The sequence below is a fragment of the Cyprinus carpio genome, chromosome B1 (genome assembly GCF_018340385.1).
Source record: "Cyprinus carpio isolate SPL01 chromosome B1, ASM1834038v1, whole genome shotgun sequence".
Taxonomy (NCBI): domain Eukaryota; kingdom Metazoa; phylum Chordata; class Actinopteri; order Cypriniformes; family Cyprinidae; genus Cyprinus; species Cyprinus carpio.
This window is the reverse complement of record NC_056597.1, coordinates 18,389,414-18,416,398: the sequence shown is the minus strand read 5'-3', so window position 1 is coordinate 18,416,398 and position 26,985 is coordinate 18,389,414. Positions and strand designations below refer to the sequence as shown.

Sequence of the window (26,985 nt, the reverse complement as noted above, 5' to 3'; positions counted from 1 at the left end):
ATGGTTCTCTGTGGTTCTCAAAAATGGTTATTCTATGGCATCGCTATGAAGAACCTTTTAAGCACCTTTTTTTTAAGAGTTTACGGCAGCAAAATCAAAATCCTGAAAGAAATTTAATTCAAATGCAAGTCTAAACAAATATGTTGCAGCTGCTTAAGTTTATCTCAAACTCAATATATGGTACTTCCTTTGCAGCCTGCAAATGTACAGCTAAAATATACTGCCTGCTTCAACAAAATGCTGCAAATATTCTACCTAGCACATCACTCACTTGCTTTTTTTCCTTAAAACCTAGTGATCTGCAGACAGAGGTAGCATTTTAAAGCATCACTGGAGCGCTTCCAGTAGGAAAGCTGAAAGGTAGGCTTAAAAACTTAATTATGCTGCCTTCTTTTAGCCAAATTCTAAGGCAACATCATGTATCTTTGGAGAATGCAATCCCGTAATGCACTGCGACAAGCTTAGTAAAAAAAAAAGAAGCCAAGATGGCAGATGAGGAGTAGAGAAATTTAGATTATACTGTAAATAACTATATTTCACTCAGTACTTGAGCGGTATCAAAATGGTTCAGAGTACTTAAAAAAATGGATTATTCAACCCAACATTCGTGTGTGATGTATTTTTATGTTTATTAGATTATTGTGTGATTTAAAATCAATTTTAAGTCAAGTCTCAGTTGCAAACCACTATTTATTTGGTGAATTGATCGATATTCCCTAAAGAGTTTCAAATCTCATCCAAGACTATTTGGATGCAGAATTAGAAGGCAGCTGCCTATAGGCAAATACGCAATGTGGCAGTTTACAAGGTCTTGGAACAGAGCAACTGTCTATCATCTGCCCAGTGCTTTTTTCTCATCGCCTCTATCTCCTGTCTTTCTAATCTTGTCAAACCTCTGGTCTTCAGCACACACTGTATCCCACTGTGGATCAGAAAATTCGGAGAGAAAGCTAGAAAGGCACTTTGCCTATTGCTTTAGGTTTGGAACAACACATTCTAAAATATTCCAAGGGTCTGCAGAATACTATAAAACTGCATACAATTTTAAAACACAAAGAAATTAATAAAGTTTCTTTCTTTATACCTTAGTATTTTCTACACTGAGCATTTATCAGCTGCTCATGTAAAATTTTGCATTAGTGAAGCAAATTTGATGCATTTATACGGCATATTTATACCACAGAAATGTACGAATTACAAATTTATAAATTACAAAAAATACTTTTCTTGGTGTATTTGGGTGCACCACACAAAATATGTCAAAAAACATGTCCAGATCATATTTCACCACAAAATCAGAGAAAATAAATAATTAGACAATTATATTTTAAAACTAATAATTTAAATTTTGTTATTTTCATGCACATCCCCCACCCCATTTCTCATAAGCATTATTGGGGGGGGGGGGGACTTCTCAGTACTGTAATGTAAAAAAAAAAAAGGAATATATTATTTAAATGACATACATAACTTAATTTGTTAAAAACTTAAAAGTTAATTGTAATTTAAATAAATATGTGTAAAATATTTATATTATATTGAGGTATATTTGTTTTATGCTGATTTTAATGAAAACAAAAATGTATTATGTGAATTAAGGAAATATAGGCATCGTTATTTTCTGCAGATTACTTCTTTTTTCCTTTTGGTTTCTGAAGGGAAATCTGTGACGCATCTGCAAAAAAGAGCCATTCGCTCAGTGATACACACTTTTCCCAAATGCATCAATTTACAGAAGCTGTACAAAACCTTATGAACATCTAATTCATTTGTATGTTCGACGTTAGACTGGATAGAAATGACCACCAACAGTAAATTTTTCAAGAAGCTACAAGAAGTCTCCTCACCTCTTTCTGGTGATATTTAATGGCCAGCTTGAGTTTGGCCAAGTCTCGGCATTCTCGTGGGTCCAGCTCCTCGCTCTGGTCATCACGGTGATTGAGGATGGTCTCCAGCTCACGGGAGCTACGTGCCTGGTCCAGCAGGTCTTTAGCAAAGAGCTTACACTGTTGAGAAAGCTCCTCGTACTCTTGTCGAAACTCGTTCTCCACTTTACTGAGCTCCTTCAGTTCCCAGCCCAGTCTGAAGGCGGTTAGGATGGGATCCTCGCTGGAGAGCGCGATGAGAGAGGGGCTGGCGAGCGCTTTATAGATGTTGAGACGGGACCGAGAGTGACGCAAGCTGTCCACCTCAGAGCTGGACACACACTCCACACAGTCACAGCGGATCTGGTGCGGCCGAGGGATGGTGACTTTGCGTTGGACAAGGAGTTTGATGATCTCATAGTTGTTTGTGTGGGCAGCGAGCATGATGGGAGTGATGTCAGGTGTGAACTCGGAAAACTGGGCGTCCATCATTAATGATGGAACCTGAGAAAGAGGGGACAAAAACGAAAGTGTGAAAAACACCTGCACAAGCTGCTGAGACTCTGTCAGTATGGCAATCCACCAACCCACACTGCATGTAAACACAAACTACACAGCGAAGCAGCAGCATACAGATGACTGGACGAGAGTGCAGCCAGCTCTTCTCATAGGAACTAAAAATCACAAATGAGCTCTCTAATATCCCAGCTGCTTGCTGTACCAGCCATGAGATTAAATGGGGAATAAACTGACAATTTAGCTGGTCAGTGAGAAAAAGGCCCTACACTGAGAAAAAAACAACAAAAAAAAAAAACAGAAGCTGTGTCTTCCTGTAAAATATAGAGTAACAACATTTAACAGAAATGTTAAATTTACTAAAATCTGATTTTACATCTATAATATACTGATAACCACAATAAAACCAGGCGGTACAGAGAAAACCACATAAAGAATCAAAATTTATCATGAGTAACTTACATGGAAATACAAAACACCATTATACAGTAGTAACATACAGGTGACACTAAAATAATGCAATAAACATTAATTTAACAACATACAATGTAAGATAAGGCCCCAATGGACATACAATAAGTGACAAAAAAAAAGAAGAATCATAATTCTGTCATGACAACTCTCTGCTTTTGCTGCTCCAGCAGAACAAGTACCGATGCTTGCTACTGTCAATACATCCACAGACATGCTGCTGTGAACATGTTAGAAATACTGCTGCTGTACATATAACATATATGAAACAATGCAAATGAAATCACCCTGCAGCAAATCTATACAGGTGGAGCTGGGGAAGATGGAGGGTTTCTGAAGATTGGTGCAACTTCTACAGCAGGCACTATCTGAGATTTGAATGTTGAGAAGCAAGTTCATTGGCTGCTATGCCCTGAAGATGAACCACAAGCCAGTTAGAGCCTTTCCACTCTTTCACCTCTCCTTCTATCTGTCTTTCACCCCGTTTGTACCTTTTCTTCCCATCCATCACATCCTCACTCATTCAGATGCTTTACCACAAACCATTGTGTAATTCCTTCCCTTTTTATCCTGATTGTTTACCTTCATTTAGGAATCAAGGGCTGTACTTTCAAGAGCAGATGACTGCATGAAAACACACAAACACACTTAAAAGCATATCATATACATAACACCATTAATTTATTTTTAAATGCCAGTATATGACCAAAATATTCAATCCTATCATAAAGACATATGATATGAAAGCCATATCTGCCACGAGAACATTATGGGAATATGATTTGTGATACGTCGGTGTTACAAGCCAGCAAGTGAGTAAGTGAGGTTTGCAAACGCATTTTATTTAGAGATTTATTTTCAGTCCATTAGTATAACAGTCCTCCCCCATAACTCCCAAGTGGCTGCAAGGGTTGCTATAGTGATAGCAATGCAAAATAGCCCATGCTCTGTGAACGGCGGGCACATGGTACACGGGCTAGATTCCAATTTAGGCCCCACGGCACTTCCCGCAACAATCTCACTTGATGTATCTGCAACACCGTAGTTCACTTTAGAAAACCAAATAATGAAGCAAAATAACAAACCTGGCTACCGGCTTTATTTCCCCTAATGCTTGTTCACTCTAACATCAAAAGTATAGGAACCCTGTGCCTCTCTTCTGAACCGTATTAGTGATGCAGCACTTCACTTCATAAAAGTGTGCACGTCTAATCCAAGAGGGAGCAACAAAGCTACCTGGAGCTGCATAACATCATCGCTGTTCCACTGCAACTCGATGAAGCTGTAGAATAGTAATAGAGTTACAAAATAATTCATCTTTCCACATATTTACTCTATCCCAGGGCTTCCCAAACATTTTGCAGCTGAACTCCTTAGACATACAATATTTTCTTGAGATTTTAAGTTAATATTTTAATGATTTATCATCACATTCGCAAGCTTATGGTTCTCTGATGTTGGTTTATGATCATATGACACACAAGTAAACAGATAATCTATCTTTAGTTAGTGTTTTATTTAGAATTTTGAACTCTTATACTGAAGACTGAAATATATTACTGTTGTAAATTACAATTGTCCTGTAAAATAAAAAATAATATTTGATAATTATAGGTCTCATTCTTATTTTACACTGCAAGTTATAATACCAATATTTTTACCTCAAATTTTTCACTTTCAAAAATTCAAATCTTTAAGCTTTTATTTGCAGTGCAAGACATATATAATCCCGGGTTCGAGTTCCGTCCCCCTCTCCCTCGGTGAGCGTGATTTCACCAAGTACAAGATGTTCCTGGGTCAACATCCTTGTTGATCCTGGAACAACATTCCAATCGACCAATCAGAATTGAGATATAACTTTTCAGGAAACATCTGTTTTAGGCTTAAAACCAGGATTAGGTGCTTCTACACCCTTGTTAATCAGCTATCATTTCCCACTGATTTTAGGAATAAATTATGGGTAAGGTTAGGTTTAGGGTAGGGATTGGGTTAAGTCTATATTTTTGGACAGTAATGTTGATCCAGGAACATGTCTTACTTGGCAAAATCACGGCGACCCTCTCCCTCTCTCCCACTTTGCTTTCTGCCCACTTATTGTTCAGTTGAAATAAAGGCATAAAATGGCAACATTTTTGGGACATTTTGTCAATTTATGTATGTTATGTGAACAATGTAAAATCTGGAACACTGAAACCACAGTTTCTTAAAATAATGCTTATTTACCAGATGTGTAGCATCCTGTTGATAACCACAAACAATGATTTTAACTCCTCCCTCAGTGTTTATAAACAAGCGGGAAATGTGTTTATAGTAAATAACTCTGTTCACAGTACACTTGTAAGAATGCATGCCAGCAGCACCACAACTCTAAAAGACCTCATAAATTACTAGAAAAGCTCAGATTTCTATCCTGTGTTGACTTATTTTCTATTGCAACAGGAAATTAGGGTGGGACACATTGAACAGCCAATAATTTCTAGTTTAAAAGAATAATTTGACATTATGTAAAAAAAAATATGATACTCCATTAAACACACACAAAAAAACCTACTTGCTCAATTTACATAATTAAAATACACTAATGCAATACAGCTCTTGAACAATCACAGTTTATTTTTACTCCATGCAATCTGTCTAAATTTGTAAAACACAAGTTTACTCAATCCAATAATCCTTAGCATTAACATTTTTCATTGGCAGTAACAGTGCATTACTGAAACTGGTCAGAGTTTCCAGGAGGCTTTGCATGGGACTGGCTGGGGAGAGTAAATGATGAAATAAAGCTTTATTTAATGTTTTGTGCAAAATGAGAAAAGTTGGAGGCTTTTTAGTGTTTAATGATCAGTTATTAGGGGACTCAGAAGAGTTTATGTTAGGGTGTTGTTTTTGTGGTGAAAAGTGGAACTGTTGAGCACCTTGTCCAGAGAGAACATATATGACTTGATAAAGTATAAATAGATTTGATTGTTCAGATCACACATGCTAACTTTACAGAGTTGAGAACCGAACGGTCTACAGAGAAACTCTGAATGAGATACATTAAATGAGGCAACCATGAAACTCAAGCACTAAATGCCATGAGTTTGCAAATTACTTTAATGTTAGAGAACCACTCTCCACAACTGAATAAAGTTAAGCAAAATAATAATATTTTTTAAGTGAAGAAGAACTGTGGAGGCTGTGAATTCAATGGAATTGCTGTACGTATATGAAAAAACGATTTAAAAAATAATTTAATGAGTTTCTGCAGAATCTGCATTTCCTGCTCAGCTTTACATCAGCTATTCACTTGTAGATGAGAGTGATTCTATATGCATCATTGGTTCTACTCCTTAAAAAAAGGGCATTCACAACCTCAAGCACTGATGAATTCATAGTGATAGCTTTTGTGTGCAGTAGCTTCCTTCTGGCACCACGCTGTACAAAAAGAACCTCGTTCACAGTGAATACTGCTGTCACATGCCCTTTTTCAGTGTATGTTAGCGGAACCCGCTTGAAGTTACATTCCCCTTCATTCTCCACTGGCCACCCAATCAAGCATGCTGCAAAACTCGATCTATGAGAATACAGGAATGCAAGCATTTCAGGTTAATCTTACCATTGAATGAGGGGAAAGATTAGAGGATAACAAAATGCAATCCAATAAAGATTTGTCATGCTACGTGAGGTGAAAATCAAATCTGAAAGATAAATCTCTGCCATCTCATCTTTTCTATTAGCTTTGAAACACCCACTCACCTGAACACATGCACATAGAGTACAACCACAAATATGAACAGTTCCCACCTGCATACACACTGTTCACACAAACAGCAATATGGCATTGCATAAGTAAGAAGACACCTACAAAATACATATGCAAGCACAATATTTATATGTACTGTGTGTCCGAACCAGTTGTGAAGGTTTGGGAATTAAGAACTGGTTGTAATTCAGAATAAGTTCTATTATTTTATTGACGTTCAGTGCCACTGATGATCAGAAAGTTCATTCTATCACTGTTGTGGATAGTATGCTGTACTAAAGAACCACACCACGAAAGTTGTTTTGCAAACAAATGTACATTGCCACAGCAAGAGGAATTATGGTTTAGCTGAATTATGAGCTTACAGACACGAAAGAATACAAAGATACAGCGTTGTCCTCTATACTTGAATCCAATGCACAAAATTACTCTCTTGAATCAGTTCTTCTTTTTAAAGAATGAGTCAAAATTTAAAAGTGCATTGAATCATAATTATTTGAGGAAGTGCTGATATACTGAATCATTAAAGTCCTTTTGTTCTAATCAGCTACAATAAGCATTCTCAGTAACAATTTAAACAATATATTTTATTTGTGAACTTATGTTCAGCTATGCTTTTTAATACTTAACTTTTTACTATTTTTGAATTTTTCGGATCATCAGTCATCAAAGCTAGGTAAATACTGGTCACAGACACAGAGATTTCAATTAAATTTTACCAAGCTGATTACTCACTAAAAACTCCCACAGATCATGTTTTCAGGCAATTTTAAGTCTTATTTTGATGTAACAAAGTGATTATATCTAAGTGTGAGTTGCTAGCTTACTTTTTACAATTAGCATTCCCATTCATGAACGTTGAGTGCACACAAGAGGCGAGATCTATCACATGAACCAATCATGGCCGATCATAACCAGTCATATCCAATCATATCGCGATGGAGGCAAGTATTTTTTGGGGGGTGATATTACTGTAAGACTTGACTACATCATTCACGGTGCTTCACTGTGGTTTCCTGCTCTTTTGCCACCTGCTCAATTTGCTCACCATGGCTCTCTGATTGGTGGAATTTTCTTTACAGCATCATGGGAAATGTAGTTTTTCACCAGGAATTCTGCTGTTAAAATAAGTTTAAATAATTCAAGACAACAAAAGAATATATTATCAATTAACAACTTTCAAGCTCATAAGTCATTATTAATTTTTAGTCCAGTTATAGTTAATTTCCTTATGGAGAAATTTGTTGCATTGCACCTGGTCATACGCAGTGTAAACCAGCTTAAAAGTTCACTATGGCTACGCACCAGCATATGCAGCGCTGGTATCCCTCTCAAGCTTCTTAACTAACTTATCCAACACTGCCAGACCAAGTCTAGACTTGAAAGCATAAACCAGCCTGGACCACAATAGAAATTAATACTAATGCAAAGTGTCTCTTTTCATCTGAGAAAAGGATATAAAACCCCAACACACATACAGACCTGTTTTTCTCCACTGGGTTTCCTGTGGGACAGCAGTAACTCTACAGCTCCCACCACTTCTTTGCGGATGGCGTAGAGCAGAGCGTCTCCAGTGTTCACTCCATGATCCAGAAGCAGCTCCATCACCTCAAGGTTCTCATTTTCAATAGCAATTAGTAGCGCACTGCGGCCCAATGGATCCACACAGTTGACGTCAATATTGTAGTAGACCTCTGCCTCACGTAGTGCATGCTGGACCCCTGCATAGTCACCCTTTTCCACGGCCGAAAGGAACGAACGCTCCTCTAGGGAAAGCTCTACCTCCGCCCGGACGATCTGTAGAGGGATTCGGTCCCGGTACGGAGAGTAGCTGCTCTTTTTGTAGTATAGATGTGACATGGGATTCATGATGGATGCTGGTAGAAGGAAAAAAATAAACAGAGACAGAGAAGCTGTAATAATTTAATATTCACTAACAAACAGGAAATGGGCACTTGATAAACAGTGAGTCAGCTTACTTGCTGTTTGGCAGTGGAAATAGTATAAATTTATGAAATACATATTTTATAATTCCACAGAAGTAATTTCAATGATCTTGAAATGAATTTAAAGATGCTTTTTGAGGTTTAACCTGAGATAAAAAGAAGTGAACTTGTAGACAGATATGAGAAATTAATAGGTAATCATTAATGTTCACTACATCTACAAAAACACATACTTGAAATTTCTTTTTAATAGGACTGATGCCTCAAGTCATTTTTCTTAATGGCCACAATGTGGTCACAAGCAACAGCTACAGTAGCAATGTTATTATATTCAGTCATCAAACTGTGGTGCCAGTAATTCAGCTTGGCCATATTTGCTACACTATTAAAAGAATTAGAGCAAATTCAAGTGTGTGTGTGTGTGTGTGTGTGTGTGCCTACTTAAACATATTTTGCGGACAAATTTATACCCAAAAGTGAGCTAAACCTGACAAAATCTCCAAAAACCTCCCTTTGGGGATATCATCATTTGTAAAACTGGTATAAAAGTCTATGCCTATGCAATGTGCCCATTTAGATATCTAAGTAAACGTGTGTGTGCATGTGTGTGTGAACATAATGGTGTTTTACTAATATTTACATAATTTGGTCTGTCTTTAAGGTACTCTCATATTTATATAAAGAAGAAGTGTCTGTTTCTGTGATTTGAATCAGATTTAAGTCTTAAAGCTGCATTGTTTTTTTTTTCTTATAAACACATTCACTGAAAAGATTCATTCAGATTCATTCGTTGATTCATTCAGTGAATCCTTCTGCAAGTAACAATGTTTCACCAGTAGGTGACAAATGACAACCACAAATGGCAAGCATTAATCCAATCATTAATGACACGTTATAATCTTTCAGATCAATACAAAAGGCTGACAGCATGAAGGTTTGTCTATTAAATGACCAATCAGAATGGACATTGAAATGACGCAATGCTTTTTGCTTCAGAGTTGTGTCCATATACAAAACCAATCAAGAGGAAAACCATTCAAGCCAATCAGCTTTCAGTATCAGTTCAGAACATTATCAAACCACTATGATATTAAAATAATAGGTGAAGATAAAATTACATTTTAAACAAAATATTTATAAAATCCAGACAAATAAAGGCTCATATATAAATAGAACTACTTCAGCTCATCACTACAAGACTGGGTAGGCTACTTTGATAGACCCAATGTCAGACTGCTTACTTGAATCAATCAGTTTTTTACAGATGCGGCCAATAAACTCAACCTAGATTATGCCTTTAAGGAAACTCCACATACTGTAAGTGGCTGCTTTCTTTGGGCAGGAAAAGTATTTCTTTGCTATTTCTGTTTTTCTGCTTTCTGTGTGTGGATAACATTCAATTTATTGTTATTGGTAAGCAAACAAGTGGGATATTCAAAAGGATTTACCAGTTTACCGGTTTTGACAGTTCATCTCAACTCATTCCAAAGTGTGCAGATAAGTGAATGAAAAATATCCCACTAATTTCAGAATAAATGAGAGAACTTGAGTAATTACTGAGATTGACTCCGTGAAGATGTTGCATCCTGCTTTGATCTTCTTCTCTGAAGAAGATGAACAGACACACCAGGTGGCGTCTTCCATATGGTCTCGCTTCAACTGACACCACACATGCACACACACTTATCAGCACACTCAGACTCATTAGCACCCAATTCACACTTTGCACTGAATTTTACATTATGGGGTCTAACCGGTGTCTAATGGATGCAGATCCCCTAATCCATTGATAATGTAGACATCATGTTATCTATAATATCTAAAAAAAAATTCCAGGGAACTACTGTAGAACTCTGACTTAATTTATTAGCACTCTTTCAACTCATCAATTTCAATATTTATACAACTATGTACTTTCTGTTGAACCACTGCACTATGCAATTAAAGTCAGAAATCTAATTCCTTAATGGATCTCACAGATTTTATTGTGAACAACCTACCCATGCATGTTTTTTGAGCTGGTAATTATTTATTAAAATGTTATAACTCCTGTTGAAATGATGAATGGTGACAAAAGCTGGACTTCAGTCATTTAGTCCACTAAAATCTAGGGATGCACCCATACCATTTTTATTTTTTTATTTTATTTTTTTTCAAAACTGATCCTAAACCAAAATTCCCAATATCGGATGATATTGATCCGATACCATTTTAGGGTCGCATCTTGTGACATCATATTCTGTTTTTGGTTTGTTGAGATGTCTTTGGTTCATGTTGCATAAGTGTTAAATTCTTTAATGAAAACTATGATTAAAAAAGTTGATTGATAAGCTTTTTTCCTATGACTAACGCCTTGTCCGCACTAATACGTTTTCATTTGAAAATGCATCTTTTTCCCTCTATTTTGTTCTTCCGTCCACACTGAGATGGCATTTTTAATCAAGGAAAACTGAGCTTTTTGAAAATGCTCTCCAGAGTGGATAAATTTGAAAATGCTGTTTTCACGTTGTAGTGTGGACTGTGAAAACAGGCTTTTGAAAATGATGATGCAAGTTTAGTCATGTGACACATATTATACCAATAGATATCCATGTTTATACTGGTATTCTGCACGTTATGTACTATGCACTTTCCCACTATTGCTATAAATGTGTTACTTTGTACACTCTTCTATCACAGTCCTGCAAAGATGAAAGCAAATTTACATGTGATAGCTATTTGCAGCAAAACAATTTTGCAGCGTTTTAGATCAGACATACAATCGTGAGTGTGTGTGACCCGGACGCATCAGTGACAGGGTTCCCACACCTTGGTTAACTTCAAATTCAAGGACCTTTCAAGGACTTTCCAGGTCCAATACCCTCCAATTCAAGGACTTAATGTGGAGACACATTTCAAGTGAGAGCAAGGTTACATTGCGTTACCTTGTAAGATACATTGTTACAGTTTTCATATGTCAAACACAACTATGCAAAAAAGCTTCTTCTTTTTTGCATTTATTTTTGGCCATATGACAGAGATCTGATATTCTATTTGTCATATTTCTGTTTTGCATAAAACTGAAGAATATTCAGTACATCCTATACTGTATTCTAAAATTATCTGATATTATCTTTTGCATTAGGGTTGCCAACTTCAGAATATGAAAATAAGGGACTACTGTGATTCTTTATAGGAAAATAAGGGACAGAAAAAGGGACGCTCAAAATATTTGTTCTGTACCACATAGAGTGTGTCATTTCGGTGTCTACAGTTAAGTATGTGTATAAAAGGTTCTCAGAAATCACATTTGTTTTGCTTAACCTATACAATTATTCTAAAAATAAAGTTTAATGTCAAACAAAAAATGTCCCGCATGTTATACACAATGCATAGGCCTGAGTAAATTTTACCACAATAGAATTGTGACTACACAAGTGTTGTGGTAATTTAGGAGGTGAATATACTTTGAAATTACATACAATATGGCATAAAATTTGAAAGTATAACAACTGAACATCTATTAAACTTCAATCAAATTAGCATTTTTTTAAAAACAATGACATTTAAAATTTTGAACTAAAATGTTATTGCAACCACATAGCCTATGAATTCATGAAAATGTTTTTTTTTTTTTTTTCAGATTCAAAACTTTCAAGGATTTCAAGGACCCGTGGGAACCCTGCAGTGAATGGTGAGTTATTTAAAATTTTAAATAATCCTGTCAGAAAAACTGCATGAAAACGTCTCATATGTTCCATGTTTATCATCTCCAGTGAGCTTTTTTGAGGCTTTACGTGTGCGCAGAAAGCGAATTTAACATTTTCTGATGTTTCAGTGTGTATGAGACACTTTTGGAAAACACTTGAAAACGCTAGGGTGGATGGACAGCGTTTTAAAACGAAAACGCCATTTTCAAATATATCCGGCTTAATGTAGACGTAGCCTAAAATGAGACGATTACAAGACGACAATAATGTTTTTAAATGACAACATTCATTGCAATTATAATTTTGAGCAATCTAAAATTTGACAAAAAAATTGGACACGGTTGACTAAATAAAACTAAGACTAATTTAAAAGATAAAGACTAAATTAAAAATGGCTGACAAAATTCACAGTATGTTGCATTTATATCAGTCAGACTGCATCAGAGATTGTTTGGAAATGGACCCCCTTAAACGGTAGGTTTCAGTCTGCTTGTTTTGTGTGAACCAAAGTTCAGATGGCAGTGTTCACTTGTTTAAACGAAATTCTCTAACAGAGCATTCCCACTAGAGTTCGTTTTAACTGAACCAAACCTACCAAGTGTGAACACACCTTTACAGATGACCTCAAGGTCACATTCAGATATGCCTCCTTCCAGTCAACCACCAATAGATAAAACCAAGTCTCTTCCATACTTCTGTTACATCAAAACTACACATCTTTTATTAAAAGAAAGTCATTCTGTGGTACCCAACAATGATTTTACCAAACAATAAGTCGGAACTTTTTCTTTTTCCGAGTTCTTTTTCTCAGCATCTCTAAATATCCACACCATGTTAATCCTATGCTGGTGAACACATCAGTGCACTTGCCCCCACTGCAGCTGGTACACCCACACAGCTTTCTGCTCCTTAATGCTAATTTTTAGATACTGGATAAGCACATGGAACAGGCAAACCTTTCCAGGATCAGTACTGATTTAAAAAAACTAAACCATTGTGTTCTTCTGGTTCTTCTGACTGAAAATCAGAGTCATTGTGAGAACTGAGATTTACATGCGTTCCTATAGAGAATTCCCACTTGGGAATCTGCTTCTACAGAACTCAGATGAACGCTCTGCCGACTGCCGTAGAATTGAGATGTTTGTCATTCACAAAGATGAACGCATCCCCTGTACCTTGTGTGTTTGTATATAAAATGAATTGGCTAATTTGATAATGCTTTCAACTACCAATAAAAATGTAGTACTACCAGCTCTGTTTTTTTTTAGATTTTCTTGTTAAGTCACATTTATATGGTAATATTAACTATGGACATGTTCCACTTAGGTCTTAATTTTAAACAATACATTGTTTTGTTATTTGAAACTAGGGCTGCAACAAACGATTATTCTGATTATCGATTAATTGGCCGATTATTTTAATCGGATAAAAGACTTTCTTGTATAACGCACCTTTCCCGAAGCAGCTTACTCTAGCAATTCTTACTTCAGCCTTCTTTTACTTTCATGTGGTTGCTGTACAGTATAATGATTTCTAACAATCAATGACCCTTCCTATAAACTTTACCCTGCTTTTAAACCTGAGGTGAAGATAAAGGGAAGGCAAGCGCTTGACAGCCCCAGTGACTCCATTACAAAGCACCACTATGACCGAGCAATTATCTCTGCAGTCTAATCGCAGATGGTTTAATTGTGTAATTAATCTGTAGTTCTCAGTCCTCTAAGGGCGGCTTATCTCTGAGGAATATCATTAGAGTATAAGTTGGGCCAAACATTAGCTGATAAATTGGACGGAAACTAAGTGTGCAGGACAATCCCTAGTGATCCATCTGAAGTGGAGAATGTTTCTCTCATTGGACTAGGAGCAATTCCGGAATGCCTGAACTCAGTGATATTTCCTTCCATAGCATCAAAAATGATTAATTTATTTACCATATGATCTCAAACTGTTTTTTTTTTTTTTTTTTTTTTTTTTTACTGTACCATGATTTGAAGTATTATACAAAAGAACAGGTTACTAATCATATGACATCGACCATGCTACTTACAAAGTCCATTATCTTGAAATCAGTATTAAAAACAATAGGGAGATTCATATATATCTTTTAGATTAACTTTTAATTACATTTTTTGTGCTGATATAATTTCTAATTTTAAAACTGCAAAATAGCATAATTTTAACAACATTAGTAGTCTCAGGCTTTCTGAACCCTACTGTAATACTTTTTTACTTAAATAGCTTTTTTGTTTTACCTGTTTTTAACCGCAGTAAAGAAAAACAAGAATTACAAAAGAAGCACACTGTGCTCTGAGGGGAAATAACTTCAACTTGTAGGATCAATGAAAAGCCACTGACGAGGTCTGAACGGGCACACTGATTAAATCAATACATCGATGAGTATTTTCCAGATTGAATCAGACAGAGAGTATGGATCTTTCAGGAGAAACCTCAGGATAATCAAGCACAGACGCTTATAGACGCAACTCATTTGGGCTTGTCTGGTCCTTTGAGATGAGTTAATTAAATTAAAAATGGCCTGACACAGCACAATTGCATCTTACATTTACATTTAGTTATTTAGCAGACTAAATTAATTTTTTTTTTTTTTTTTTTTTTTTTTACGGCAAGCAGAGAGATTAGCACATATAGCTTGAGTTGTAACTAAAGGAACAGGCTGGCACAGATGGCATGCAAATAAGTAGACATTCACGGGCATTAGAGACATTAGAAATTGAAGCATGCCTTCTCAGAGGCTACAAAACAGCAGATTCTGAAGGATGGCTCGTTTATGCCACTGTAATCCAATTAAACTCCTTGCTGTGCTGTGTGTTTAGAAAGAGACAGTCTACTGTAAACCTGTCTGCAAAGATGAATATGAAATTGTAATATTTTTCATCTTTACATTAAGATCTCCCTACATTTCTCTCTACCCACTGGTTACATACACATCTGTCAATCTATCTATCTATCTATCTATCTATCTATCTATCTATCTATCTATCTATCTATCTATCTATCTATCTTTCTATCTATCTATCTATCTATCTGTCTGTCTGTCTGTCTGTCTGTCTGTCTGTCTGTCTGTCTCTCTGTCGCTAACTGCCAAGCAACCACTCAGAACACCATGGCAACCACTTAGAAATGCTCAAGGAAACACCTAAATCACTAGCAAAGTGCTCAGAACACCTTCGCAACAACACAACCTGCTAAAGGCCTGAATGAATGTCAAACCTTTCTTAAACTGTTTGTCAACAACAGCAGAGTTTCTCTTGACAAACTTTCCTTTTCTAGCTTCTGTTGTTTTTTCTGCTGTCGTAACTTATCATCATGGTCAATTTGTCATGACCTACAGTTAACATTTAGAGGAAACCTCTGTCATTTTGCCATTACTCATTCGACAAACCCTAACAAACACTGACAGGCAGACATATAATGAAAATTTAACTTATGTCTGAGAGGAAGGAAAATGCTTCCTCCTGTCAGATTCTCTAACAATACAAAGCGACTGCATGGCCTTACCATTATATCTTTTCCTTTTAGCAAACTTGCCCGTGTGCTCCACCCTCATGTCAAAAAGCCAGGAGCTAACCAATGAGGGTGTTTGGGAAGCCTTTAAATTTGCATGAAGAGCTAAGCTCTGCAATCTCTTGTGATCCAAAACAAACTTATAAGACAAGCACAGAAACATCTTCGCCTTGTCTAGTGTAAAGAATGCAAAGACTGGAAGGACTATGGCTGTTCTTCCCAGCATGCTACACGTATAAACATGAAAAGCCCAGATCTGCTTCCCCAATGTTTATCCGACAAGCAGGAAGGGGCAAAAGTATTTTTTGTGAAGTAGCTGCTTTCTATTACATGCTCAAATATGATCCAAGATGTTCTTTTCTAGTGAATTCCCTGGCAGATATGGCTGCAAATTCTGAAATGTGTTGTTTTCTCTTATTAGAGGCATTTATTATTGACTATTATGTGGTGAGGATAATCTATACATACACCATACTTAACTCTCTATGCTTTATTATTTTTTCATTAGTCAGCTCCATGAATCCAATTCATCCTGCAAAGCCGTTCCTGCTTCTGTACAACAGATACTTTTTTCTTATTAATCCCTAAGTCATACCTGAATGTATTTCCAACAGCCTGTCTCCAGTTTAACCTTTTAGTTTAATAAACAACCCATAGTCTTCCTGGCGTTTGCAACATGCACGCAGATGCACAAACACAATTTTCTATCATTTATCCACGTCAACAAACTCGCTGGTCTATTGAAAGGCTTTTTAATTCAGTAGCGGCGATAATTATGGGAAAGTATAAGCCATGAGTGAGTTCATCTTGTGAGTCATTTTCAGGGTTAAGAGCTGTTCGCCGTGACATATGGAGATGCTGTGGCAGTGATGTAGAGCATTGATGTGAGAGTTTAATATGCCAGGCACGTTGAGTTACTCTCCTCTCCGTGAACCTAGGCAATACTTCAAAGCCATGCTTTTGTCATGTCTAAAGAATGTGTCATCGATGTGAGATGGGATCAAAGTTTCTGTTTTGTGTGTCTGAAGCTCTGTTCCACAACCTAGCGAGCTTCTAACGCGGCATCCTAAACAGCATGGGAACTCAAACGTGAATGTTTTGATGCGCTCTAAGGCAAATCCCTGTGCCACACCAAGAGCATGTCTCACACGAAGTGCACAGGAGATCTGACTCAGAATTGACCCACTGGAGACATCAGCATGATACTCTACAAAGCATAAAAACACATAGCATACACAAATATTTGTGTAAACTAATAGTGTTCTACATAAGTTACAGCTATTTTAATTGATACTTTTCTGTATTGGATGAGGATCTGAAGCACATGATACCTTAAATAAGCAGTGTAGGTTTTTATTGGATATTATTCTTACTGTACATAGGTCAAAAGTTTGAAGTGTGACTTTGCAAAGCATTTATTTTACTATTTCAAAATTGTGTTTAATTTAATGTGTTACTTGTAGCTTGCAATTATTCATTACATTTACTAGCAATTTTTGAGCAAATTCAAAAAAGTTCAAAATAAACACTACACCATTTTTTTTTTTTTTTGTTTATGTATGTTCTCTATGAATTAAAATTTTAATGTTTTTTTTTTTTTTTTTTTCTTTTGAATTTGATTTGATTTTTAAATTTGCAATCTTAACACAGAGAACTTCTACTTCTACAAAAGCTTCTGGTAGTACAGTCCATTTAAACACTTGATTAGATAGGACTGGTCAGTTTATTTTTCCCAAATAGACAAAATGTTAGCATGAGGCATCTGAAAGGATCTATTTTTAAAATCACATTGACCAATCATTTGAACTTTAGATGTAAATATGACAATAATTACAACCAACAATGCACCCAATGCAGTTTATAATGACCAAAACAGTAGGTACATTCTGCATTTCCAATAATGGCACATTATTCTTGCTAAAGAGCACCGGCAGATTTATTAATGGGTTCTGATTTGATGTAAACCACGTAAGCAGCTTGTATGAGTCTGGGCCTCAGAGGAGCTGACTTCTGCTGGACTCAAACACTCAGTCACCACAAAGCCAGACAGCATAAACCACCAGACACCCTGCTATTCTATTAGATTTATTATCTTCTCACAAAGTACACCTGACCTTCTCCCTTTGTCCTTATTTATCTCTTTCCTTCTTTCTTTTCCACTTTTTAACAGTCTTTAACACTGTACCCCACTAAGGCCCTCTCTGAAACCAATACTGCAAGGACCCCCAACATTTTCTTTTTACAAAAAAACATTGTATTCTAGAGTTATATACTTTTAAATTCCATGTAATTATTTTTAAAAACAAATTAAAGACAGATTTACATTTAGTTTTTTTTGCAAATATACTTTGTATGAAAATGTCACTACAAATATTGCTTACATCTTAAAAGTATAAAAGCACATAAGGCTCAATTATACAGTAACTTTAACAAATAAGCACAAGTCAACCTGCCATACCAAACAAACCTACAGGGAGATGCCAAAGGACTGCATATAAACTACTATACGGATCCATTCAGAATCACCAAACACACCAAAATACAAATGAAAACAATGAAAGCATTCTGAATGTGTGGAATCTCAGCTATTTGAAGACAGGTGGATGCCATCAGTGTGTAGTTCCTCTGTCAGAACAAGCAATCGTGTCTGTGTTTGGAGTGTCTGTTGCCCATAAACTCGACTGGTCCTCACAAACTTCCCCAAAACACTTCGGTGGGCAATCATTATAAAACACTCGCTGTACATTCATTTTGAAAGCTATGTGAATATACTAAATACTCCTCCCCAGTAAACTTTTTCTTTCTTTTTCTTTGTTCTACACTCCCACACATTGTTAATCTTTGTCTTTCAAGGACTCCATTTTAAAGGCTTTACCATCCTTAAAATCATCTACAGTAGGCTACTGTAGGTGCACCGTACATTAAGGATTTGATTATTATTCTGAAAAAAAGCATGATGATCCACTTTTTTGAAGACGTGTGTGGGCCGGTAAGTACACACCTGTATTTGCCTAAGTCCCAAATCTGTTTATCTTATGTAATGCACCATTAAGCGATGTAATCTTATTTGAGAGGCTAGGTCACTCACTTATAATCAAGGGTTTAAAGGTTGGACCCTGATGTGTCCTGTGCAATTTTATTACAACCCTGGAGATGAAAAACTGGGGACAAGGTTAAATTGATCCCCAGAGACATTAGTCCAAATGAACCCTGGCTTACAAACTCAAAGCTCAAACTCTTATACACCAACAAACCAAAACAATACGTTATACAGTAAAGTTTTTTTCTTCTGTCACCTCCTAATAGTGTTGCTCACACCAATTTCTTTTTTTCCCCTTAGCTCCCTTGAGGCAATGAGCATGGACAGTCCATTTGGGACAAACCCTGTCTACTGCCTCACTTTTGTTTCCACTCAAAACAGCACCTGGAACAAGTGTATAAACTGGGATCACACTCCTCAGCCCTCAGAGATGAGCAGATATCATTTATTATCCCGTAGCCTTAAGGTATCTGTACACATCCAATGTCTGTTAAAAGACATAATGCAGCATAAAAATGGTACTAAAATATGCCACAGCACTGACTCATAGTATCGAAACCAGCTCTGGTGCTCCTTCAAAACAGCATCAAACAGTCTTAAACTCTCTATATTTCATAATTTATAGCTTTGTTGTTTCTTTGTTTTTTCTATTCATAATTTCATTGCATTTCATGTTTAAAACATTAATGTTACAACATTATTTCTGTATTCATAATGTCTGTATAAATACATTTATACTGCACGGAACAGTTTGTATAAGTGTTTGTGGTATACTACTTCAGATGTTGACATACTTTAAAGAATTAGTTAACCAAAAACGAAAATGTGCATAAAATTGACTTACCCTCAGGCCATATTAGATATGTACATATACAGTATATATATATATATCTGTGTGTGTGTGTGTGTGTGTGTGTGTGTGTGTGTGTGTGTGTGTGTGTGTGTGTGTGTGTGTGTGTGTGTGTGTGTTTGCATGGGTACTGTCAGAAATAGAGTTCAAACAGCTGACAAAAACATCACAATAATCCACAAGAAATGTAAGTAATCCACAAGCTGCGTGTTTGTAATAAACAAACCCATCAAGATGTTTTAACTGCAAACCAGGGCTGCACATTAATCATAATTGTCGATTATTCCCTTGAAATTGTAATTGCGATTATTAATTACGATTATCACAATTTACATTGAATGATGTTTATACCATTGTTTGATGCAACTGCATGCCGTATTTTTTATATGAAAATAAACAAGCTGGAAACGCTCTAACTGAAAATCTTTTAGCGCATTTCTATAGTATTATGCCTCAAATGTCAACTATACATTTATAAATTATAAAAAAACCTTAAGATAACATGTAGAAAGAAAAAAACATATTTTAAGGGGGAGGATTTTATTAGTTGGATTTTGACAATTTTTTTTTGTTTTTTGAGATTTTTTTTAATTTTTCATTTAATCATTTAGCAGACGCTTTTATCCAAAGCGACTTACAAATGAGAACAGTAGAAACAATCAGATCAACAAGAGAACAACAATGGATAACAACAATTATGGATGCCACTTAATTGTGGCATCCATAATTGTAATCGCGATTAGAAATTTTATTAATTGTGCAGCCCTACTGCAAACCATCTCGTCTGAATTATGAGAGATATATGCATAGATCAAGCACAGTCCAAAACAGTTCTAAACAAATATGTCAGTGGATTTTGATGTGAGATGACAACAGGGGATGGACTTTTTCACTGGAGGAAGCATTATTATGAATTATAGTATTTTGTACAGAAGCACCAGTTTAAAGGTAAAATGCCTTAATGATGGATTTGTTTCTTACAAACATGCAACTTTTCACTTCACAAGATGTTAATTGATGGCCTGGAGTCATGGGCATTACTTGTGGATTATTGTGATGTTTTTATCAGCTGTTTGGACTCTCATTTTGACTGCACCTATTTACTGAAGAGGATCCAAGTGACATAATTCAAAATTTCTCCAAATCGGTTCCAATGAAGAAGCAAACTTATCTACAGTACATCTTAGATGGCTTAATGGTGAGTAAATGTTCTGCAAATTCAGAAAATCATGTCAAAAAGAATGACATTTGTTTACAAAACCATTACAGTCTAAAAAGTTGAACCAACACTGCGGCATTAGGCTCTTGTAGATAATGGAACCCAGCACACCATTACAATACAATCCAAAGATGTTAGACCCTATTAACTACCCAGACCATAAATGTTACAACTAGCATTTGCATCCTTGTGACAACAGCCTTTAAAATATTAAGTTCCCCAGTTCATTAAGAATCTGCATTAAAAACGCTTCATTTACTGTACAGACCTAATAGTGCTGCTCACACCAATTTCTTTTTTTTCCCTCCGCTCCCTTGAAGAGATAACCTCTCTTTCCTCACGTACAGTAACAGTGCCTGGAACGAGTGTATAAATTTTTGATCACAATCTTCAGCCCTCAGAGAGCAGCGGGTATCAATAATTATCCTGTAGCCATCAGTGCCTGCTTAGCAAGTCTTACATGCATTAAATATATTTTTAATATTTTTTACATAACCATTACAATCTGGCTTTTTGAATAGAGACAGACTGATAATTAGTTTGACCAATATTTGCCCTGATATTCAATCTTTTCAACTTATTAGATCTGTACTATCTGTAAATGATGCCATTTGATTGATCACTATAGAAAAGCAGCCAAAAATGATATTTACAAGTAGAACAACGTATTTAATGCATTGCATTAATGCTTTTAAATAACAGCCATTCGTTCACAAGTGAGACGTGTATCGTTTAAGATTCAGACAGCCCTAAATAAGGATGAAAATAAATCTGCCACCATCTAAATAATCTTCATCATCATCAATAATAACATAATTCAGAATGTATATGTTGTTGTATTATGAAAATTAATTCTTGTATAAAAAAGCAAAAATAAGATAATTTAATATATGTTTTGCAAACTGGTTATTGGACGCTTACATATAAAAAATAGTGTATATTGGTATATTCACCAAGAATCAATATCGTGTGATCTCAAAGTTGAACTCAAACAAGCAGCATTAAGCATCCATGCAGTAATCAGGATCATTTAAGATAATGGATGTTGTGATAACTCTTTCTATCCTTCGTCTCAATACTGGCAGTAAAATCTCATAAAGCTTCCCAAATTCATTAAAATCTGCATAAAAACGCTTCATTTAATTTACAGACCAGGTTTGCATGGCCAGTTGCGTGGTATGTCCATTCTTGTTGACCAATCGCACGCACTGACACCTGCAGATGTAGGTAGGAAGGCGCTTGAGCGCTTTCACTTTTTGCGCTTTATCAAATGATACTCGACAAAAGACGTTTAAAAACTTCAATGCGAATGTAACGAATCCCTGTATGGCGTCGCTTACCTGATGCGCCTTACTACATGGATATTCAATCAACCCCTCGTATCAAACAAGGGGTCTCTGAGGAGGGTGTTCCGTGGTCTTCTTATGTGACGGGAGTCTGGAATACTATTTATCATTGGCGTCCTCCCGAGATCCTCATATTCCCCACGTAGAGCCAGTGGAACGCGTGCGGCGAATGTACGAGCCTCTTTTCTTTCCTGTATTTTCCTTTCTCACTCTACCACACATGCATTAACACGCACAGCACACACGCCCCAGTGGGCTCCCCACGCGTAAACGCCATGAGGAGCATCTCTGACTCCAATGCGCATTTTATCGCTCCTATACGCGCGGCTTTTTTCAGTGTAGTCAACCCAGAGCAGTTCTTACGGCACAGAAATATTAAGGGTTGGCCAGCAGAACGGCTGTTTAACTCACGTACAGGTGGTTTTGCGAATCCCCGACGTCTTCTTCCAAAAGTGCAGAGTGAGGAATATTTCAAAAAAACAAGTGCGTCTCGCACGCGTATGGCGGCATCTTGTCTTCGTACTGGGCTTCGCGGCAGATGCAAAGATTCCAGCGTTCGCGCGCTGCGGTTGTCATGGTGTCAGACTGAGGGATGCTGCTGTGGCGCTTGATTCGTGACATCACACAACCGTTTGAATTGCTACAAGTTTTCTTTTATTGGTTAACACTTACTGGTTTCCCTTCTTATAATTTAACTTTTAAATGTTGGAGTTGTGGATGATTTTGCAACAATATTCCATCTAACAATTGGGATCCTTCTGTTACAGAAATAGATACATTTATAAATGAAAATTTTGTCATCGTTTAATCAGCCGTCGTTCCAAATCCGTATAGACTTTTTGTCGAACACAAAATTAGATGTTTTGAAGAATGTTTTTGCTGCATTGGATTCTTCCATTTCACAAAACCATAGTGACCAGGAACTGTCAAGGTCCAAATTAAGCCTCAAAACGTAGTCCTTTCCAAGACATTTAGTGCCATATGCTTTAAACATGTTAGTAATTCTACTGTTTAAAGATAAATAAATAAAATGCAACCTGTTGAAGGAATACTTCATCCAAAAATGAAACTTTTCTCAAAATGTACTCATTCTCAGGCCATCCAAGATGTATTAGTATGTTTCTTCATCAGAACAGATTTAGAGAAATTAGCATTGATCACCAAAGGATCCTCTGCAGTGAATGGGTGCCGTCAGAATGAGAGTCCAAACAGCTGATACAAACATCACCCACAAGTAATCCATACGATTTCAGTCCATCAATTAATGTCTTGTCAAGTGAAGAAGCCATGTGTTTGAAAGAATTAAATCCATCAAGACATTTTTTAACTGCAAAACGTTGAGTCAATTTTTTTTTTTTTTTTTTTTTTTTTTTTTTTTTTTTTTTTTTGGCTTTACAGCTAATTTAATTTTAGGTTTACTGTTCCTTTAATTTGTTAACTGTAAGCCCCCTCCCTATTTTGGCATGGAGACAAAACAGCATGCAACAGCAACTGATGTTTGAATATGTGGATGAATGCCAAATAAGGCATGACTGTCGTCAAAAATAATGTTTGCTGCTAAATGTTTCTTCACCTTGACTTGCCTATAATTGCGAGTGGAATCACAGATGTAACAGCACCCGCTCTCAGATGTGTGAGTCAGTGATGTGTTTGGACAGGGCTTTGCAAATGTATGTCCCTGGATATTGACTGGTGGTTCTTCTAGCCACCTCAAACCATAGATTTGATTCACAATACCCATTTTGCCCTTATTAGCTGAGGACCTGAACACAAGAGAAACATTACAGAGTCCCACTGTGATCTCACACTCATCACCATTAAATAATCATTAAATACACAAACTCCTCTCAGCTCAATCCATCATCAAAGGGAAATTTCCCTAATCTTGTCAGATGAATCTGGGCTCTCTGCCCTCAACAAATCTACATCTTTCTCTTGAATTCAATTCTCATTTTTAAGTCCTGAAAACACTGAGGGAAGCAAATAAATGCACCATTTATCTTTTCCCTGTTGACAAAAGCAACACATTACCCTTAACATCCTGTGGTAACTAGGATTTACAAGCTTCAATCTGGATCCAGAACACCTGAGAAGAGATGATGCCAACCCCTCAGATGACCTCAAATGATGCTAACCTTGAAACAACATACAGAACTACCACATTTTGCTATAAGTTTGATTGCATCATATAATAATTACTGTTAATAGTGTTCATTGTCTGTTTGATTAGGTCTTTAATTGATTTTTCCGTACATTTCTGCCATATGCACATAAACTAACAGTCACCACTGATAAGCTAAATATTGTAGAAACTTAATTTTCTGTAAAGTTGGTTTGCAACGATTTGTATCGTAAAAAGTGCTATACAAATATACTTGAATTGAATTGAAAATGTCCCCTATATGTGTTAATTAAAAGAATAGTTCACCCAATAATGAAAATTTGATGATAGAATGAGAGTTCAGATGACTGTATACAATTAATTAATGTCTTATGAAGCAAAAAGCTGCATGTTTACAATAAACAATATTTTAACAATATATAGATATTTTAACTTTAAATCAATGTTTCTGGCTAAAATAAGAGTCCTCTATCTATAATAATGCTTTCTCAAGAGAAAAAGTTGTCTTGTCTGAATCAGATGAGAAATATGCACAGATGAAGCACCGTTTATAAATGAAAACAGTTCTAAACAAATATGTTGAGAGGACAACAGGGAATGGGCTTTTCCACTGGAGGAAGCATTATTATGGATTTTGGACCTGTAATTTGGCTAGAATACAACAGTATAGATAACTTACCAGATTAAAGAACAGTTCACCCAAAAATGAAAATTTGTTGAAAAGTCAGCAACGATTTGAACATAAAACGTCTTAATGATAGATTCGTTTCCTACAAACATGCAGCTTTTCGCTTTACAAAATGTTAATTGATGGACTGGAATTTTGTGGATTTCTTGTGAAATATTGGGAAGGGTTTTTTTGTTATAGTTGTTGTTGGTGTTTTTTTGTTTTGTTTTGTTTTGTTTTGACCCACACATGCTAGATAATTACAAATCATAAAAGGGCAAAAAAAGGTTTCAGTGAAGGTATAATTTTGTGAGTACTGGGTTCCATTTAAAATGACGTAAGCAACAGCCCAAACTGTTGTAACTAGCCCTCAACGGCGCAGCTCGATGGCACCCTCAGCAGGTAAAATGTATGTACATTTTTGAAAATGTACACTTTGTTTGGCACACTTCCGTGCATTTATGAATCCTCTGCCTTTAAAATAATCAATTTTGGACTATAATAACACGCTGGATTATCCTTCGAAGCATGATTTATGCAGGTCATCATGATGAATCACTAGCGTCATGTGCCCCTCAGTGTTTTTTTTTTTTTTTTGGTCAAATTTTAAATGCAACTTAAAAAAAAATAAAAATAAAGCAAAAATATTCTTGTTACAGGTAAAATTTCCCCTTTTCCATTATTTCTACATTCATATTCTACATTCTGACACAGTATTCTCCATGTTTTCAAACATTCATTGGCTTTCAAGTTTCATTTATACTGCATTTTCCAAGCTGTTCACATCACTTTCAAATTTTAATCGTTGTTATGATAATGTGAGAGATACATTTTAATGCTTATAATGGTTTTTCTGTCCTTGTGTAAGGGAATTTATAATGTGACTAATACTGGGGAACCTGAGTCATATGGCTGGCTGTGGGTTAGAGAATACAACATTTCATTAGTGCAGTATAAAAACAGTGTGAATGCATGTACAAGGGAAAAAAAAAACTTGATTGACAAGCAAATGTGTGTTACTTACTTTAGTTGTATTTTTGCAAGATGAATTTTGGAGTTTGCTGCAGTATCACTTTATTTGGTGAAAGAGATATATTTTACCCAGTGGTTAAGTTGAAAAATGAGTTTGCAATACACTCAGTGAGATGACAAATACTTTAAATGCTTTAGTACTGTTGAATGTTTATTACTACAATAAAAGCACCTCAGTGCATAAGTACACTTATCTATGAACATCCACATGTAGCAGTTGTTTCTACCCAGTTTCCTCTCAGTCTATTCAAGTAAAAATAAATAATGCATTTGCTGCACTTCACAAAGGAATAGGCCAATCGTCCTCCTAACATCTACTGCAAGCTATTGTCCAATCTGAAGAAATTGTACTGAGGTTTCATTATCCACATATCTGCTTTGTTGGAAACATAACATTACAGACTACGTCAGATTTAATGGAACTCAGCACATATTATTCACTGTGTTCAGTGAATATTTTTTGAAAATTCATATATTTTATTCATTAGCATCAGTGATAAGGAAGTAGGAAGTTACAGTGTCCCCCAGAAGACACTGAAGGCACACTTAAAATGCCTGAATCTTGCTACATTAAAATAGGTAAGACTTTATATTTTGCTAAGTAAAGGTAGTAAGCAAACGCTCCAGAAAAGCTCTCTTTTGTTTGCAAATGCCAGTTTGTTTGATATTTTATCTAAGCAAACTGACATTGTATTCATTGACAAGTATTCTTTCTGAAATAACACAAACAATCAACACAAATAATATTCTAACTGTATAAATGTAATCAGTAATAACATTTGTATGAATAGTTCACCCAAAACTGAACATTTGCTGAAAATGTACTCACCCTCAGACCATCCAAGATGTAAATTAATCTGTGTATTCAATAAAACTGATTAGGATAAATTTGTCATTACATCATTTACTCACTAATGGATCCTTTTCAGTGAATGGGTGCCATCAGAATGAG

At 36.0% G+C, this 26,985-nt stretch overlaps 1 protein-coding gene across 2 annotated transcripts in view; it reads right to left on the bottom strand.

The window, feature by feature from the left end:
- The window catches only part of LOC109086097 (short transient receptor potential channel 5-like), a 69,410-nt gene extending 46,314 nt beyond the window's left edge, over positions 1-23,096 (bottom strand). The window contains exons 1-3 of one of the 2 annotated variants that reach the window (XM_042716865.1): positions 22,207-23,096; positions 8,080-8,474; positions 1,848-2,369 (exon numbers count right to left, since the gene is read on the bottom strand). In XM_042716865.1, the coding sequence (XP_042572799.1) occupies positions 1,848-2,369; positions 8,080-8,466 (909 nt within the window). In that variant the 5' untranslated portion in view covers positions 8,467-8,474; positions 22,207-23,096. The remainder of the gene's footprint in view (positions 1-1,847; positions 2,370-8,079; positions 8,475-22,206) is intronic. The other variant, XM_042716866.1, reaches the window with a different exon arrangement.
- Between the last annotated feature and the right edge of the window lie 3,889 nt (positions 23,097-26,985).